This window comes from Danio rerio, chromosome 7, assembly GCF_049306965.1.
Source record: "Danio rerio strain Tuebingen ecotype United States chromosome 7, GRCz12tu, whole genome shotgun sequence".
NCBI classification, from domain to species: domain Eukaryota; kingdom Metazoa; phylum Chordata; class Actinopteri; order Cypriniformes; family Danionidae; genus Danio; species Danio rerio.
Window position 1 is genome coordinate 54433502 of NC_133182.1, and position 18669 is coordinate 54452170.

Genomic DNA, 18669 nt, shown 5'->3' on the forward strand with positions numbered 1-18669 from the left:
CTGCCACCTGCCAGAGCTCAACGCTGGCATACACTCATCTCATATTTATTATATCAGTATAGTGTAAACTGTGTTTTAATATTATTCAGGCTCTTTAGGACTGAAATCCAAATTAATATAATATTGAATAACTTCCTTTAGATTGTGGAGACAATATTCATATATATATATATATATACAGCAACTCAATGCATTTAGGCATGTAGACATGGTCAAGACTATCTGCTGCAGTTCAAACATCAGAATTGGGAAGATAGAAGGTTTAAGTGACTTTGAACGTGACATGATTGTTGGTGCCAGATGGGCTGGTATGAGTATTTCAGCAACTGCTGATCTACTGGGATTTTCCCGCAAAACCATGTCTAGGGTTTACAGAGAATGGTCTGAAAAAGAGAAGATATCCAGTGAGCGGCAGTTCTGTGGGTGCAAATTCCTTGTTGATGCCAGAGGAGAATGGCCAGACTGGTACCAGCTGACAAAAAGGCAACAGTAACTCAAACTAGATATAAAAGTTTAAGGGCAAACTTTATGGTCTGAAAGTTTGATTTGTTTTTAAAGTGTACATAACTAAAGTAGTTTTTATGAAGTTTGATACAGTCGGAATATTTAAGTACATGTTAGCATGCTTCTAGTATAGATTGGCATGTTTTTTGGTAGGCGGTTGCTAGGGTGCTCTGAGTGCTGTCTAAGGTGTTGCTAAGGTGTTGCTTGGTGGTTGCTAAGGTGTTGCTAGGTGGTTGCTAGTGTGTTTTGAGTGCTTGCTAAGGTGTTGCTAGGTTGTTGCCAAGGTGTTGCTTGGTGGTTGCTATGGTATTATAGGTCATTGCTAAGGTGTTGCTAGGTGGTTGCTAAGGCGTTGCTATGTTGTTGCTAAGGTGTTGCTAGGCAGTTGTTAAGGTGTTGCTAGGGGGTTGCTAAAGTATTCTGAGTTGAGGCAGTTGCTAACATAAATTAGCATGGTTCTAGCATAAATTAGCATGTAACTAGTATGATTTTAGCATGAATTAGCATGTAACTAGCATGATTTTAGCATGAATTAGCATGTTGCTAGCATTGTTCTAGCTTGAATTAGCATGTTGCAAGTATGATACTAGCATGAATTAGCATGAAACTAGCATGATTCTAGCATGATTTAGCATGTTACGTGTTTCTAGCATAAATTAGCATGTTGTTAGCATGATTATAGCATGAATTAGCATGATTCGAGCATGAATCAGCATGTTATTAGCATGATTCTAACATGATTTAGCATGTTATTAGCATATTTCTAGCATAAATCAGCATGTTGTTAGCATGATTATAGCATGAATTGGCACGATTCGAGCATGAATCAGCATGATTCTAGCATGAATTAGCATGTTACTAGCATGTTTCTAGCATGAATTAGCATGCTACTAGCATGTTTGTAGCATGACTAGCGTGTTGCTAACATGTTTCTAGCTAAATTAGCATGTCAGTAGGATGTTAAAACAATTAGCATGTGTTAGAATAGCTAGTCACAGTTAATGGGAAAGTTGCTAGGGAGTTAAAATTGGTTGCTAGGGAGTGGTTAGTAAGTCTAAAGATCATCAGTGATTGGCTGCTGGCTAGACTGAGTTGAATGAGGCCAGACTCTATTCTGTAGGGCAGTCTGATGCAGAGTTATGAGCTCACAAAGTTTGACCCAATGTTAAGTCAATGGGTCTTTTTTTTCGGAAAAACCAAAGTCAGATCAGTTAGAAAAGATATTGCAACCCGAGTCAGACCAGTTTGAAGGTTTGACGAAAGTTTAAAGTATGTAGCTTGAAAGGCTTAAGAGGAGAGACACTTTAAAATTTGTCTCAGAAGAAGAAGAAAAAGAAGACGGAAGAATAATAAGTTTACGATAGATAACAGTATGTTGGATTTTCAAGCCACCATAATAACACTCGTTCAAACAAAGATATGTAGAAGAGCATCTCTGAATGCACAACACCCAACCTTGAGGCGGATGGGCTACAGCAGCAGAAGACCACACCGGGTGCCACTCCTGTCAGGTAAAAACAGGAAATTGAGGCTACAATTCACACAGGCTCACCAAAATTGGACAATAGCAGAGTGGAAAAACATTGTCTGGTCTAATTAGTCTCGATTTCTGCTCCGACATTCAGATGGTAGGGTCAGAATTTGGCATCAACACCATGAAAGCATGGATCCATCCTGCCATGCATAAACGATTCAGGCAGGTGGTGATTGTTAAATGTTGTGGGAGATATTTTCTTGGCACACTTTGCGTCCATTAGTACCAATTGAGCATCTTATCAATGCCACAGCCTACCTGAGTATTGTTGCTGACCATGTCCATCCCTTTATGACCACAGTGTACCCATCTTCTGATGGCTACTTCCAGCAGGATAACACACCATGTCATAATGCGTGAATCATCTCAGACTGGTTTCTTGAAAATGACAATGAGTTCACTGTTTTCAAATGGCCTCCACAGTCACCAGATCTCAATCCAATAGAGGAGCCTTGGGATGTGGTGTAACAGGAGATTCACAAATCTGCAGCAACTGTGTGATGTTATCATGTCAATATGGATAAACAATCTCTGAGGAATATTTCCAGTACCTTGTTGAATCTATGCCATGAAAGATTAAGGCAGTTCTGGAGGCAAAAGTGGGTCCAAGCCGGTACAAGTAAGGTGTACCTAATACATTGGACGGTGGGTTTAGATATAAATGCTATAAAACAAACTTATTTTGTCAAGTATTGTCTTCATATTTGACATTAGTACTTTACATTACTGTTAACATTTTGAAATTTTGCCTTGGCAGACACATTTATCACTTACAAATATGGACAATAGAAAAAAACAACAAATAAACAAGATATAATTTGACAGAATTGAGTGTCGTTAGAAGATTATTTTTTCATTTATATGAATAAAATGTAAAAAAGTAAAAGTGAATTCAAGATTCTGAACTGTTAGCCCATATATAAATGAAAGATATTCCATGATTCCATGGCAGCTGACACAAGAACAGGCAAAACTCCATTGATATTTTCCATTAGCATAATTTATTAGCGTTTATCAGCTTTACCTTTCTACAACATATTTGTAGACACTCATTTAGAGAGTTTAAAGAAAGATACAGATTATTGCACATAAAAAAGAGAACTGAAAGCAAAGGTAATGGAAAAAAAATGAAAAGTACACATAAATATTTTTTAACAACACTGCACGCTAGAAATGATAGCGCGGCCTGGTTATATGTGCCTTGTCAGTACAGTTGAGACGTTTATCATTTAAATATGTTTAAAATAGTACTTTATTTCATATAACTATGAACTATTACATACAAGTTCAAACTTAAGGTCACATGCAATAAACAGCTAGGCTCAATGGAATGCTATATTTCAAAAGTGTTGATGCTATTGAGATGGCAAACTCAACATTGCAACTAAAGGATGTTTTGCACAGCACATCATGACTAGTTTATTTCTTTTTCAAACATATAGAAAGAAAGAAAAGAATCATCCGGACACTTACAAATCTTGAATATAAAATGTGATCAGTGATCTAGTCACTTGATCTGGCAGTCTGCAGTCTGGAACTTGTATGTGTTTGTTTATTTCTGTGGTACTGCGAAGTCACATCTGGGTTCACCATGTCAGGCGGCACAGCCAAATAACCAGAAGCTCAAAAGTTACAGCACCTTAAAAAACATTAGAGGCAAGCATTAAATGCGGATTCTTGAATATTGTGACTCAGAGAAAGTTATGAGGGATTATGCTCAACCATACAGTATGTTGTCATTTTGAGTATCAAAACTGTGCAAGTCAACAATCAAATATTTTAGACTGGGACAATGAACATCAGAACTGTAAAAACTGAAAAGCATGAAGATTAAATTCGGACTCAAATGGATCAGGAAAACACTTTATTTTCCTTTAAAACCTTCCTTCATTAATAAAGACGACATTAATTGAGCCAAGCACCTAAAAGCATAACAGTATTCAAATGCATGTTCAGTTCTTACCTCAAGATCATTTACATGCAGAGCATACAGTACTTGTACAGAGTTTGCTTTTCATCGCTCAACCTGCTCTGAGACAAGAGCCTAAACCAGCGCTAGCATTTATTATATAGTAAGACCTATCCGCAATGTCTAATGAGACATTTAAAGAAACTATGCAATCTTTCCTCATGTCTTTCAAAGGAAAACTCTGTTTTAAATGAACAGTTGCTCATTACATTACAGTTGAGTTTTATTCTTTTTCTATAACTATTCAGCTAAACTCTGAGTCTGGTAGCAGGCTATTTAGCTTAGCTTAGCATAAATCATTGAAGTTGAATAAGACCTTGTTTAGAATTTGCAAAAAAAGAGATTAGATAATTTTTCCTATTCAAAGCTTGGCTTTTCTGTAGTAGCATCATGTACTAAGACTGACAGAAGATGAAATGTTGCTTTTTTTTACGTCGATATGTATCCGCTTCTTAAGTGTGACATTAGGCAAAGCGGCTTCCGGGCCTCAGTGTTCTATCAAACTGTATGGGGAGACTCATCAAATGGTAATAATAAACATTACAAAGCGATGTAAAACTTTTGAAAATTGCGATTGCAATATATATATATATATATATATATATATATATATATATATATATATATATATATATATATATATATATATATATATTTGTGTGTCCATGCCTAATATCTGATGGCCAGAAAGTGATTCATTTTTTATAAATTGGTCAAATTTTGATATTTGTGATGCAGCAAGTGTAGGGACTGATGTGTACACCATGATTTTAGATAGAATTCACTTTATTGTGTGATGGTACTAAAAAGTGGCCATAAACGAATATTTTTTTAACTCAAATGAGTAGCGGCTTGGACCTGAAAAACAGTGTTCCATATGTCACGACTTAACAAGCAGATATGAACTAGCCTATGATGCAATTCCTGTGGAATAATCAAGGTACTATGTTGTCATACCATAGCTGCTGCAGGTACAATAATATTACACAGTAAATCTACAAAACTAAAGAAGAGCCAATTATAATAAGGAAGATTATTTAACAATGCTTATTGTATAATCCGATGCAATGATCTATGCTAAGCTAAGCTAAAAGTGCTAACGACAGACCAAGAGATCGACTGAATAGATTAAAAAATGGTACAACTCAATTGTTTACCCCCAGGTGAGTTGTAAAGTCATACTATGAGTGTTCCTTTTATAAGAATTAGTATTTTTAAATGTATTCTCATTGTTGATTAATTGGAAAAACCTTTTTGTTAGATGTCAATCCTCATATTAAAGCCTCAATAGGTTTAAAACACTATATATATATATATATATATATATATATATATATATATATATATATATATATCGGAACAGGCTAAGTGCAGTGCTCATAACTCACATCTTTCATAAGCTTAAAACCCTTTCACACATAGTGTATTCATTGAATACCATGCACTTCTATTGCTTGCAACTTTGGCTTACATATCAGTCATCCCTTCTTTCCATCCCTTTAAATAAGCAACTATGTCTTCAGTATATACTGTACATTTTATAACTAGAAATCATTACAATGTCCTAATGAATAGAAAGAAACCCTAATAAGCTCATAATAAAACATACTTCTGAACTTCAACACTAAAAATAAGTAAAACTCTGTGAACGTACACTTTATACATCATTTAACAACAAAATAAGATTTGATTTCCATACATGTACACTCTTTCATTTAGTGTTAAAGACTAGACTCTCTATTCAGTTGTATTTTTCGAAGATCAAGATCATTTAGTCCTGATCTAGTATCAGTATCACATTAATGTTGCTGTTGTTGATTGAACACATTACTCTCTGAGTCAGGAATGTAACGTCATTTTGTGCAAGCTGCCACACAAGTCTATAATATTTCCGTTTTTTTAACTTGTAATATTTTTAATATATTCGTCCAATTATTTCTAAAATACTAGCACCTGGGCATTTGTTAATAGGATAGTTTGCCCCAAAATTTTAATGCTGTTATAATTTACTCACCCTCTACTTGACACAAACCTGTTTTAGATTCTTTATTCTGTTGAACACCAATTAAGATATTTTGAAGAATGTTAAAATCATATTCAGTGTCAGTGTCGTAGTGGATAGCACAATCGCCGCACAGCAAGAAGGTTGCTGGTTCGAGTCCCGGCTGGGTCAGTTGCCATAACTGTGTGGAGAAAAACATAACAGTGTGTCCAAAAACATGCGCTATAGATGAATTTTAGGTTATAGGTTAAATTGTCCATAGTGTACGTGTGTAAATGAGATTGTATGGGTTTTTCCTAGTGATGGGTTGCAGCTGGAAGGGCATCCGCTGTGTAAAACATATGCTGGATAAGTTGGCAGTTCATTCCGCTGTGGTGACCCCAGAATAATAAGGGGACTAAGCCGAAAAGAAAATGAATGAATGAAATCATATTACAAAGTATTTTCCCTTCTATTCTTACCAGTTTCCAACATTTTTCAAAATATCTTCCTTTGTGTTCAACAGAAAAATAAATCTAGTACCACATAAAAGAGAGACAATGGTGTGCTGTCCCTTTAATCTCTCTACTGAGGTATATAGCCTCAATTGCAATTTACACAGTGAGTAATAAATAGCTTTGATGGGTTAGAAAAGATTTGAATTGGTATTAATTTATATTTCTTGAATAAAACGTGTGCAGTGGTGGAGGATGACGCCATGTTGTGTATATCAGGGCCTCAAAGCAACAGGTTCATTAAGATTGGAATGACACCTGGAAGAATCGGCTAAAAGCAATAGAACCTCATCCAGTCAATCTGCAGTAATAGGGGACTTTCTGGTGCTTTTGTTCAAAAAAAGTCAAGAGGTATACTTGTGCTTATTTAAATAGCATTGTAAATAAGGTTATATTTCAATTTTGTTAATTCGTTTAGCACACTTGTTTGGTTACCTTGTTCAGTATAAAACTACTACTGAGAATGTGATTGTGAAAACTGGTTTAAACAGGCCCTGGTCTAAACTCTAAGGGTCAAGAATTTTGTTCTCCATTTAGGTATTGTACAATGTAAAGGGAAAAAGCCACCCTGAAAAGTATACATTGAAAGGCACATCATCCTTCTGTTTTCCTGCACTCGAATAAATCTCATCATCAGGAAATAATAAAGTTTCTATCATTTGATTGGGTGTCTTGGGCAATAGACAACATGTGCTGTTTTAAACCTTGGGAAATTCAAAAGCAAAAACAGGTTAATTATACACTGAGTAAACTATTAAGGCTGTAACGGACCATTTGAGAGTAAAAATGTGGACCTGGGAGCCATGTTGAATTTAGAACTCTATTTTGCAGGCTGGGAATGACTCGTCCTGCATTACAACTGTGCTGCTGCTGGCCAGGACCATGATGTTCAGCTCCTGTTGCTTCTCATGGGTCTGCTGATACCACTCGCGGGTCACTTCTGTGTCATGTGTAGGTATCAATGTTACCTATAAAACGAATATAAGACATTAATAGAATGACAGTTTCTGCCTATGACTTTAGAATGCTTTTAATTATTCTCTTAAGCTGAAAACAAATAAAACAAATTAACTGCAATCTTTATATGCACAGCATCCAGAAAATATTCAGCATATTAATTAGCAAACTACAAAGAAGCATTTAACGAATGTTACCTGTAAATTGGATCCCCACTGTGCCTTTCCCTCTAGCAAGGCATCTAGTACACTACGACTCGGTTCTCCGTTGCTAGAGTCATTTCCACTCACTACATAATATGCCGAGCGAACACGTTTGAAAAACTCCTGGTCCACATTTTTAGCGCTGCAGTGGTTGGGAATGTAGGCCAGATCCACATAGATAGGAGGACCAGGGGGCACCGCTGTGCTGAATTTTGAAGAATTTGAACCTGTTAAAAACAATAAAAATGAGCACAAACTTGGCATCAGCTTTATGTTGGTGAACTGCTCATGATTTGCATATTCAAAAGTTTATGTTTATACCTGCGGTATTCTTCAGGCCATTGACAAGGCCTTTGCCAGTGTTGTGGCTTGACCTTGACAGATCATCCTCCATGTCCTTTTTTCTAAGAGAGGTGGTGTGGGCAAAGGGCTCCTTTGATGGGGAGCGCTTCCGCCTAGCATCAGCCTTCCTCGCTGGAGATGAGGACTTTGTTTTACCTAATTTACGTAAACCCTTTGCTTTTGTATCTTTCTTGATTGGTTTGTCTGTTAAGCTTGACAGAGCTTCAGGATCAACCATACATGCATCAGGGTGAGGAGGATAAGGAGCAGGGTCCATTAATGGTGATGGTAAGGGATCATGATTTTTGTCAGGTGATCTAGATAAGTAATGCTTCCCCCCATAAGCTCCAGATGATTTATCTACAGGCAGGTAATCTGCATCATCATCAGAGTCATTTCCTTTTGCTGTGATCGATGGGCACTCCTCTGTACCTGGTGGAACATCTGAATCTGACTGTGAATGCAATGGCTCACTGATAGAGGTTGGAGGGGTGTCCTCCCCACTGGCACTAATTCCAGCAGCCATGGCTCCGGAGAAGTGTTGCAATTCATTGTCCTCGCAATGATGACTGTGAGAGTAGTCTTGAGGCTGTTTGTGGAACCTTGTCTTCCCCACCGGTTGCTGTTGATCTGATGCTTGGCTTGTTTGTTCCTCATTTTCTTCATCGCTTGAAAGTTGACATAAGCTTGGGTTTATAAAAGATGGAGATGTGTCTCCTCTCCTCTGCTTGTTCTCACAGGCGGAATAGCCTGGGGAAGCAGTTGATGAATGTGGACGGACACCAACATTTGAAGGATAGTCAGAGTCATCATCGTGTTTGTTTGGATCGTCTGTGTAATAAGAGGATTGGAAAGGTTTCTCTGTGGATGAGAGAGAGAGAGGGCGGGCAGGGTGTTCTGGCTCTGTCTCTTCTTCTTCATCATATTCATCCTCATGTCGATAATGGGGTGGGGACGCCCCTGGATATATGTCTCGTGGCTGCTGCATTTGCCATTTACTTGGGCTCCTAATTTTCTTTATGTCAAATTCTTGGCCTTTCATCTCTACTTTTGACAAGTTTGTTTCCACCTTGCAGGCTCCACCAAAAGCTTCTGCTGCAGTCAGGCTAACTTCTGCAGGCCCATTTGTTGTGTCTGGTTTTGTGGGTTCTGGGAATGAAAGAGAATATGAGGTATGCATGTTTGAAATAGCACCTCCCAAACTAGAAGATATGTCTTTTGATAGTGTCTCGCTTAAGGAAAAAGTGTCATCTTTCTTGTCTGCTTGAGCTGTAACTGGAGATCTTTGGTACTGAAGTTTATCCTGTTCAGTTTCATACATATAATCATCCTCCTCTTCACTACTCTCAGTCTCTTCATAGTACTGTTTTTCAAATTCAAGTGTTGATGAAGCACCACATAGATCTCTGGGCAAGGTGTCTTTCTGTGTGGCCGGAGGAACTGAGGAGAAAGGTCCAGTTGCACCTAATTCAGCTTGTAGTCTTGAGTCCTCATCCCACTCTGGCTTGTAAAAGCACTGACTTTGTAGTCCCTGATCTGAGATATTGCTTCCAGTGTAAGTGGATTCTTTCTTGTCAACTACACAAGTACCTGCATGAGGAGGGAAAGGCTTGATCTCCTCAAAGGGTGACAGTGGTGAGAATCTTGCAAGGCTAGATGTTGATTCAGCGGTAGTTGTTGCAGGGGTCAGCTTTTCTGATACTTCTAAATATCCATCCTTAGCCTGACCGCTGGAACTAGAGAAGGGTGAATCATTCACTGGTGAATGTTCATCTTTGAAAGATGAGTAATCGAATCCAGTACAGGCTTGAGCCTCTAACTCATCCCCAAATTGGCGGCTAGTGGACAGAGATGCTGAAGCAGATGAAGAATGGCTGTAAGAAGAGGAAGAAGAGTAGGCTGTGGCTGACATAGTTGTGTAACCCAAGCCCAATGATACAGGGTCCCCTGTTTTTTTCTCTACTGCATCTGATGTCTGTTGCTTGTCAAACTCAAGATCTTTGTCATCATAGTGAGAGCATTTATCTTCAGCAGTCTTCGTTGACAAGGGTAAATATGACTTGACAACTTTGTCATGATTTTCTACAAACTCATCTTTCTCCTCACTTGAAGAATGTTCAAATCCAGAAAAGCATTTAATATGACTTTCAACAGGATAAGATGAGGCAGCACCTTTGCTTTGAGTGTCAAATGTTGACGAACCTAAAGATTTCCCATAATCCTCTGAGCCTAAGCTCCTAGTGTTGTCGTGTGTAACGGTGTCTTTCTTTTCATCCTGGAACTGAGTTGGTACGGGACTGATTACTTTTTTCATTGGGTATTCAGCATCTTTCTCTTTGGCACCTTTCTCTGTATCACTATCACTTGCATGCTCTCCATACTCCTCATCCTCGTCATCTTCATCTTCTTCTTCATCTTCGTCTTCATCCTCTCCATCAGCAAACATCTTCATGTCTCCAGCCATTACTTCTTTTGGGCCAAATGTAGATTGGCCTAAACTACAGCTTGTACTTTTAGCACTGTAATCAGAGATTAACCTGTCAGCTTCATAATGGGTGGACTGTGATGCACTAACCTCCATCATACCAGTAAAATCAGGCTTTTCAAATTGAACTGACAATGGGTCTTTCTCTGCTGAAATAGGTGAGGTTTTCTCAAATGTCCTTTCTTCAGTTTTATTTATTTTCTCAGAGAATGTTGCTTCAGATGAATCCCTAAACTGTGGTGTCATGTATGTACTTTGCGTTTTACTATATGAATCTGATGTTTGTTTTTCATCTGTTGCTTTAGGATCAGAAAATTTGACAGTGGAAGAATCTAGGGAATCCTCTTGTTCTGTTTTCTTTGGAGTAACATCAGTATCATCAAAAGTGTGCTCCACTGGTAGATTTGGAGAGTAGGAATCTACTGAACTTGATTTACTGTCATATACATCAGAGTATGTAAAGCTTTTCCCAACATATGGTGTATCTTGCCTAACCACCCTCTCAATTTCCCCTCTGAGGCCTTTCTCACCCTCAGGAAATGAATACAAGTTGAAGTGGACACTTTTATCGCTGTCTTTAGAAACGTTTTGGTCATCTGTCTCTGAGAATGAAACATCCTTTTTTCCTTGGCTTGCTGACATGGAATCTAACTTGCCCTGTGGTGCTTTTATGCTTGAGTAAACACCATCCTCAGTTTCGCTTTCATCTTCCTCTCCTGAGCTAAGCATCTGGGATTTGTGTTCATGGCCCAAGGAGGTCACGTTTTGTGGTTTATCATTTAATGATTCCTTTTCCACAGATTCTTTCTTATTTTCAAACAGCTTCTCCTCTTTTAGAGGTTTTGCCTCTTGGGAATATTCTTCATCAAGAAAAGTGCACTCCCTTTCCTCTTTATATTTAGTTTTACCACACACCTTATATGTTTCCTTTCCATAATAATCTTCCTCCTCCTCATCTTCCAAGTCAAATTTTGCAGTCTTGGTGCTTGAGAACTCCTTTACAAAAGGGTCCACTTCATCATCAATTATTTTCACAGACTTTTTGTCAGAAGTAGCATCTTTGGTCAAATAAGAGTCAACAGTCTCCTTGTCCAGTTTTTCCTCTTTATCCACAGTCAGTGGCTTCTGTGACCTCTCCTCAGTTGGAGAGTAGCTACCGCTGGTTGGTCCTGATTGTGTAGGTGAGGCGAACCTCACAGTGCTGTCATCTGGACTGAGGCATCTTTCTTCACTCTCCGAGGTAATGTTCACCTCTGAGGTGCAAGGTAAATTTGGTGAGAAAGACAAAATCTTCTCAGGAGAACTCAATTTAGATTTATGCTCAAAGGATGCCTTTTCATCTCTTTCTTGTGTGCCAACATACATTGCAGGAGGGGGAATAGGTGCCATTGATGAGTGAATCTTATCAGAAGCCTTCTCAGTGTCTTGGAGTATGGCAGCAGAGGCATAACCCTCATGGATCTTTCCAAGTGGCATATCGACATTTGGTGTCTGATCCTCATCCTCTTCCTCATCTTCCTCATCCTCATAATTTGTGGGAGCAGTAGCCTTCACTGTAGTTTCTGTTTCTGGCACAATAGGTTGATATTCCTCTGAGGGAGGTGATTTAAAACACTTATCCTCCTCTAAGGAAGAAGTTGGAGAGATAGTTCCAGCAGAGTGAAGGTACTCTTTTCCTTGAGTAGCATCTGTCTGTATGGATGATGGTATACTATTTATAGTATCTAAGAGTAAAGAGCTTTTTCCTGCATCTTCAGTAGGTGGTGCTGTCACAGATGCTATAGACTGATCTTCAGTAACAGATGTGGCAAAGGATGATAATTTGTCATATTCAGTGATAGAGGTAGCTGATGATATGTGCTCTTCTTCAGCCAATGGAGCTGCAACTATATTAGTTGCATAAGCTGAAAGCACTGGCTCCTGGTCTACTGCAAATCCCTTTGATGAGAACTCAGAAGCAACAGATATGGTTGGTGGTTTCATGCCATGGATGGTGTCAAATGTCCCCGGTTCATCAGGAACTGAGATGTCGTAAGAACCAACATCATATTGAAGATGTGGGATTCGCTCTTCTGTCTCCTCATTAATCTCCTCATCAGAGAGAGTCTGCTCTGTCTCAGAGTAACCTGGAATGGTCTCATCTTGGATTAAAGAAACATGATCTGCAGCACCCAGAGATTTGGTAGATTTAATCTCACTTTTTGTCTCCCAGTCCTTTCCAAGTTTTTCTTTCCTTGACTCATCAGATTTATACTTGAGTTCCTCCTCATGTACTATATCCTCTGCATCTTCAAGCTCTGCCTTCTCAATAACATCCTCATCTTCTTCACTATCACTTCTTTTGGGTTTCATTGCATCTTCTCCCATCCTGGCAAGGTCAGATGTCTTAGCACCTTTCAGTCCTGTGGTGTGGTCATACTCTGTAGCTGCACCCTCATCTTCAAATCTGTCTGTGATTTTAGAGGCGAATTTATTTGCGTTTGCTCCATATGGTACTCTTTCCTCAAGAGGAGATTCTGTCTCAACATCAGTTGTATTTATTCCCTCATCAGGAGATTCAATGTGAGGGACAACTGTGTCCACTGCAGACTGGACTTTTGGAAGAATTTTGCTCTCTATGGACTTGGACAGTTCCTCTTCTAGTCGCAAGGCTTCAAAATCCTTGGTAAGATCCTCTGGGGAAGAGACTAAGGACCTGTCTATCTCCTGTTTCTCCACTGAAGCTTGCTTAGCAGCCGGCCTGTTTTCTTGCTCCTTTGCAGCTTTTGTTTTTTCTGTTTTGGGCTTTACTTGAACCTTTGCTTTGTTCAGAGTCTTCCTGACTTCAGGGGTGAAGGGCTTCAGATCAGGTTTTGTGATTTTTTTCAGTTCAGGCTTAACTTTGTCTTTTTTTTCCTTTTTAAGTATGTCATCTTTTTTTACTTCCGTCTTTTCTTTCTTTGTGTCTTTCTTTTCCAGATCTTTCTTTTCCTCCATCTTGGATGCCTTCTCCTTTACATGCTTTTTAGGAGATTTTTCTCTTTGTAGCTTCTTTTTCTCAAGCTTAAGTGAATCAGGTGATGCTGTCTTGGGTTTCAGCGGTTTGGGAGCTTTAACGGTCTCTTTCATTTTTTTCTCTTTCTTTTCAGCTTTGTTCTCCTTAACAGATTCACTCTTTGACTCAATATCTTCATTTGCCTCTTTCTTGCTTGCTTTTGTTGTGGAGGACATTTTAGGAGATGATTTAAGACTTTCTTTGCTATCAGTTCGCAGCTTCATTTTAGTTTGTTTAATCAGTGGAGGCGGAGCTCCCGACGACATATCCTTTTGAGTGGCTACTGGATATCGTAAGAAATCGAGATGCCGCAGCTTTTCCAAACCCTCGAATATTTTGTTTTGTGGGGCATTTCCAGGAAACAGAACTCTGACGATTTTTTCAGTTGGGCTGGCAGGTACCCACACAACCAGAGCTGTTACTGATGTAAGGTAAGGGACAGAAATTTCACCCTCTTTGCCATTGGCCAAGACAATACCCGTCTTAGCTTTACTGTTACCAGCCCACTTCTGCATGAAGAATTGCATCTCCTTACTGTCCTTGAGAGGATTTAGAATATACATGTCTAGTTTGCCAACGCCTAGCTTGTGAAAGAGTGTTAAAGGCTCAATTGTGTTGCTCACAACCCTGTATAGAGGCTCAGGTTTGATGCCAAGTTTGTGAAGGTACTGCAATGTGAGAGATGCCTCTTCAATGCTTCTCTTTGCTTTCAGTGTGGATTCAGGCATCTTTAGCTTCTCAGGAACATTAAAGAACACAACACCAAGTTCTGGTGAGATGAGATTTTTCATCCAGTCTCCATAGGTATTTAAACCATGGATCTTCTCTTCCTCCTGCTCTGCAATTTTTCTCTGTAACAGTCCATTTATGCCAGGGAGATTATCTGCTCCTATGTGTGTTAGGAGAACAGAATCAATCCTATCCAGATGTCTGACCAACTTCCAAAAACAAGACTTTCTGTCAGATCCGCCATCTATCAAAATATTAAACCCATTGACTGCAAACAAAGCAGAGTCTCCCCGTCCTCCAGGAAAAATATAGCAGCATGGCTTGGACAGCTTGAGGAAACCTCCTGACGTTGGTGGCTCCAGGAGCTCAAAAGGAGAAGGAACATCCACAGTCTCAGAGACATATTCTGTGAACTCACTCACACCTTCCATTTCAGGCAGCACAGGCTCAGGGTTCAGTCTGTACTTCAGTATGCTCTGCTCCTGTACGTATCCTAGGGAGCTCCAGCCCCCCTCTCCTTTACAGAACACAGTCAAACAGGCTTGTTGGCCTGAGTATGGCTGATTTAGGAGATCTTTAATCTACAAGAAAAAATAAAATGTTTTTTTATAGTTCAATAAAAAGTAAATGTTTAAGTGCTGTGTGAGGTATTATGGGCTCTGTAATGCTGCAGTAGCCACTTACCCTACGACTTGAGAGAATGTCAGAGAGATTCTTCCAACCAAACGCTCCACTTTGCAGGATAATGTCACCACTCCGGTCAGTACTTTGCCCACTTAGGACCAATAACTTGTGGCCTGCTGAGTCACAGACCAGTGTTCTGATCTAGAAAAGAAAGAGAATGCATTTGCTTTAATGTTTAATGTTACAATTGATCATTTGGATGGTTGCATGCAAATATTGCAAACATTTCAGCTGACAGAAATTAGGGAAGGAAATAGATTACCTCTATAGCAATGTTCTCCTCAGAAGGATTCACCAACACAACAGTCTCAAGGATATCACTCTTATATTGCAGAAGTCTTTGTCCTGAAAACAATCAGGAGTAAAACACACTGAAATTATCTGCTAAAGATGTGCTAATTCCTATCACATTTCCTGTAAACGTATTGGTGTAAGTAGGTCATATTTATTTAAAATACAGTTTATTTAGAATAATTTTGCATAAGGAATACATTGTAGAAAAAAAAGGTTGCAACCAATTGGGATGATGCAATCACAGCCTCCATGCATTTCATTACTGTTTATTCACTATTCTTTGTCTGTTCCTGCTGCTGTGCAGGAGTACACTAATCCTGTGAAAGCAGTATTCTCAATTCCGTGCAATCAAAACAATATTGCAAAGCTTCTGCAAGCAAATCTATTGGCTGTTGCCATGGGGATGGTGAGCTGGCGATTGCCGCCAGCCGCGTTACACTGACCCAGTCTTGGTGCTGCGCGACGCATTGCAGCATTTCTGAAAAGGGTAAAAAAATCCTCTCTCTAGCTGAAAATATAAATCCAGAATTGCACGGTTGAAACACACAAGCAAAATTGAGACTTAGTGCATTATTAGTCTGTAATAAGCACAAAGCTCTCATCGCTGTTAACACATTACAGATTTAGATCTTTCTATAGGGTATCTATAGGGTAATGTTCACAGCAGTGAGAGAGAAACAAGGGCGTTCGGACTTAAATAGAACACTGATGGTTTGACTTAGCTCCTCACATATTCTCTAATATACAGTATGTATGCATGCTCAACCTGATAAGCTTTTTAAAAAAAGGCTACCAGGAAATTATCATGTTAATGCATGTCTGAATAAAAATGTATTTAAATAAATTTTAAATATATTATATACAAACAAATAAAATGAATAGGAAAAATAGATATGAAAAAATAACACATTTTTCATGGAGTAGTATTGTGCACTGGACTCTGGATGGTAGCAGTAGACTACAAATAGTGCTAACCCAGTTTAACCTTCAGATTCTCCCAACAGCAACATTTTACTTTCAATGCTCATTTGAAACCTGAAACGTTTTACAGATTACTCTGGTTTCTTATATGCTAGGCTGAGTTTTGACCTTCCAGACATTTGACAACATTATGACATCCTTTTATACCGAACAACCAAGATGCTTTGGGACAGCTGTCAACATGACCTTCATATGCGCCTTCACTTTGATACAGAGAGCAGATAATGTTATGTGCAGCTATGTCAGGCTGCATGCTCTCCTGTGACATTGAGCAGATGCGCACCTTACTATCATAATAAAAAGGCATTTGTGTGTTCTACTTTATGGTCATATCAGATTTAAGAAGTTGAAGGCGGATGGGGTTTTGCTTTGAAACTAAAAAAAATCTAAGGAAAGATTTGTTTTAATATTAAGCAAATATTAATATTTATCAAATTCATACTGTAAATTGTAAAACTACTGCCACAAAATTAGATGCCACAGACACAATGACTATTTTACAATGATCTCTTTAGATGAATACAGAACATCTCATGGGAAAGTAGCATTAGGACCCAGGTAACTACCGTTGACTGTGCATCTGAAAACATGCTGAAGTGTTCGACACATGATGTAAACTCCTCCTCCTTAGTCAGTTTGTTATGGAACAAACAAGAAAATGTAACAGAATGTTTATCTTATCAGCCTGCACTAAATACGATTTAAAAAATGATGCTCATTATGAAATAAATGAACAAAAATGTAATAAATTAAACAAACAAATGCATAATAGTAAATTAACAATTATTAATAAAAAAATATTTCTGATATCCATAAGTGATTTATGATGTATGGACATGGATCATGGGAACAGATATAGTAATATTTAGCAGCTTAGCAGATGGTTTCTAAAATTAGTTAATTCAGTATCACACAACTGAGAATGTAAAACAATGACAAATGGGGTCAGATGTATTTTACACTTGCTAAGACCAATTTGGTAAAAGTCAGTCTTCGGTTTGATGCCAATTCAGGGAAGCTCCTTATGCTCTGAATTTTAAGCTTCATGGGCAATTCTGGTTTCAAGAATTAAATGATCCAGTCGACTGACATGCTTTTAGTGGGAAGAAATCAGTGGGACTGACTGATTGCTTCACAGGCTTTAAGAGTTTTAAAGTCACATTTAAGACTATCTGTCTTTTATCTCAAAACTCTTCAAAATATTTCTTTCAAAATCTCACTTTAGCTAAATTTGGAACTGTGACACAGTGCCTCTGTTTAAAGAGATCATAATTTCTAAGCAGATATACAACATCTGAGCGGCATCTGAGAACTTCTTTAACTTTTCCACCAGATAAAACTTAATCCTGACAGCTGAAACTATACTTGTAAGATTGTTTCTTCATTCATCCTGAAAACGAGGTGCAAATGTGATTGTCTAGATCAGTGGTTCTCAAAGTGGGGGTCGCAGGACAATGAAGGGGGGGTCGCCTGTTTATTTCCAAAAATCTATTTATTTTTATTAAACCCTAAGATTTACCATATTTTATGCATAACCTACTGAAGAAAAAAATAGTTACTATATACTATATAGTTAATATAGTAGCTTATAGTTCTATTAGATTGTGACCCCTGGGGTAATTAAATTATATTAAAGACACAGCAATAGCGTCAGATTCAGCATATTCATTTTATAACACCAGGTAAAACTTTCTGGCCCATTAACAGCACTCACATACATAAAAAAATAAACAAAGAATAGACTTGGGTCTGTTGGTGTTTGTGTGCCATTGCATTCAAGGTTTCTGTATTCATAACCACCTCAGGGGATATTAGGGGTCGTGAGTCACTGGCATTGTCATTTTGGGGGTCACAGGCTGAAAAGTTTGGGAACGCCCGGACTAGATTAGAAAATTTCAACACGTCATCATCATTTAAGAGAGTTAAAAGTTTCTCCATTTTTTAAATGTTCAGCTGTTGTTGTTGAACATGTTGGATGACTTGAACACTAACACTGTAAAAAATGTGTGCTCAAAAAAATTTAGCAACACATGTTTTTATGTTGATTTATCATAGTTTAGTAAGTCAGATTTTTACTTGATGTTTAGGTCCGTATAACTGATGCAAGTTAAAAGTACTTCAGGCGGCGTGGTGGCTCAGTGGGTAGCACTGTCGCCTCACAGCAAGAAGGTCACTGGTTCAAGGCTAGGTCAGTTGGCATTTCTGTGTGGAGTTTGAATGTTCTCCCCATGTTAGTGTGGGTTTCCTCTGGGTGCTCTGGTTTCCCCCACAGTCCAATCAGTGAATTTGATAAACTAAATTGCCCGTAGTGTGTGTGTGTGTGTGTGTGTGTGTGTGTGTGTGTGTGTGTGTGTGTGTGTGTGTGTGTGTGTGTGTGTGTGTGTGTGTGTGTGTGTGTTTGTGAATGAGTGTGTATGGATGTTTCCCAGTACTGGGTTAAAGCTGGAAGAACAGCCG

General features: G+C 38.5%; 2 protein-coding genes across 11 annotated transcripts in view; one reads left to right on the forward strand and one right to left on the reverse strand.

Annotated features, from left to right (window-relative positions):
- ppip5k1a (diphosphoinositol pentakisphosphate kinase 1a) overlaps positions 1-18669 on the forward strand; it is a 97704-nt gene that overhangs the window by 65465 nt on the left and 13570 nt on the right. The window contains exons 30-31 of one of the 7 annotated variants that reach the window (XR_012382694.1): positions 7335-7454; positions 16308-17016. The gene's annotated coding sequence lies outside the window, so the exon portion shown is untranslated. Of the gene's footprint in view, positions 1-7334; positions 7586-16307; positions 17017-18669 lie in introns of those variants that run through there. The other 6 variants (XR_012382697.1, XR_012382698.1, XR_012382695.1 and 3 more) reach the window with 6 other exon arrangements.
- The window catches only part of map1aa (microtubule-associated protein 1Aa), a 46300-nt gene continuing 30651 nt past the window's right edge, over positions 3021-18669 (reverse strand). For 2 of the 4 annotated variants that reach the window (XM_001921037.9, XM_073907338.1), the window contains 6 exons: positions 15200-15282; positions 14938-15078; positions 7985-14834; positions 7658-7890; positions 7298-7471; positions 3021-3677 (listed from right to left, as the gene is read on the reverse strand). In XM_001921037.9, the coding sequence (XP_001921072.4) occupies positions 7316-7471; positions 7658-7890; positions 7985-14834; positions 14938-15078; positions 15200-15282 (7463 nt within the window). In that variant the 3' untranslated portion in view covers positions 3021-3677; positions 7298-7315. Of the gene's footprint in view, positions 3678-7274; positions 7472-7657; positions 7891-7984; positions 14835-14937; positions 15079-15199; positions 15283-18669 lie in introns of all 4 variants that reach the window. The other 2 variants (XM_005166530.6, XM_009303461.5) reach the window with 1 other exon arrangement.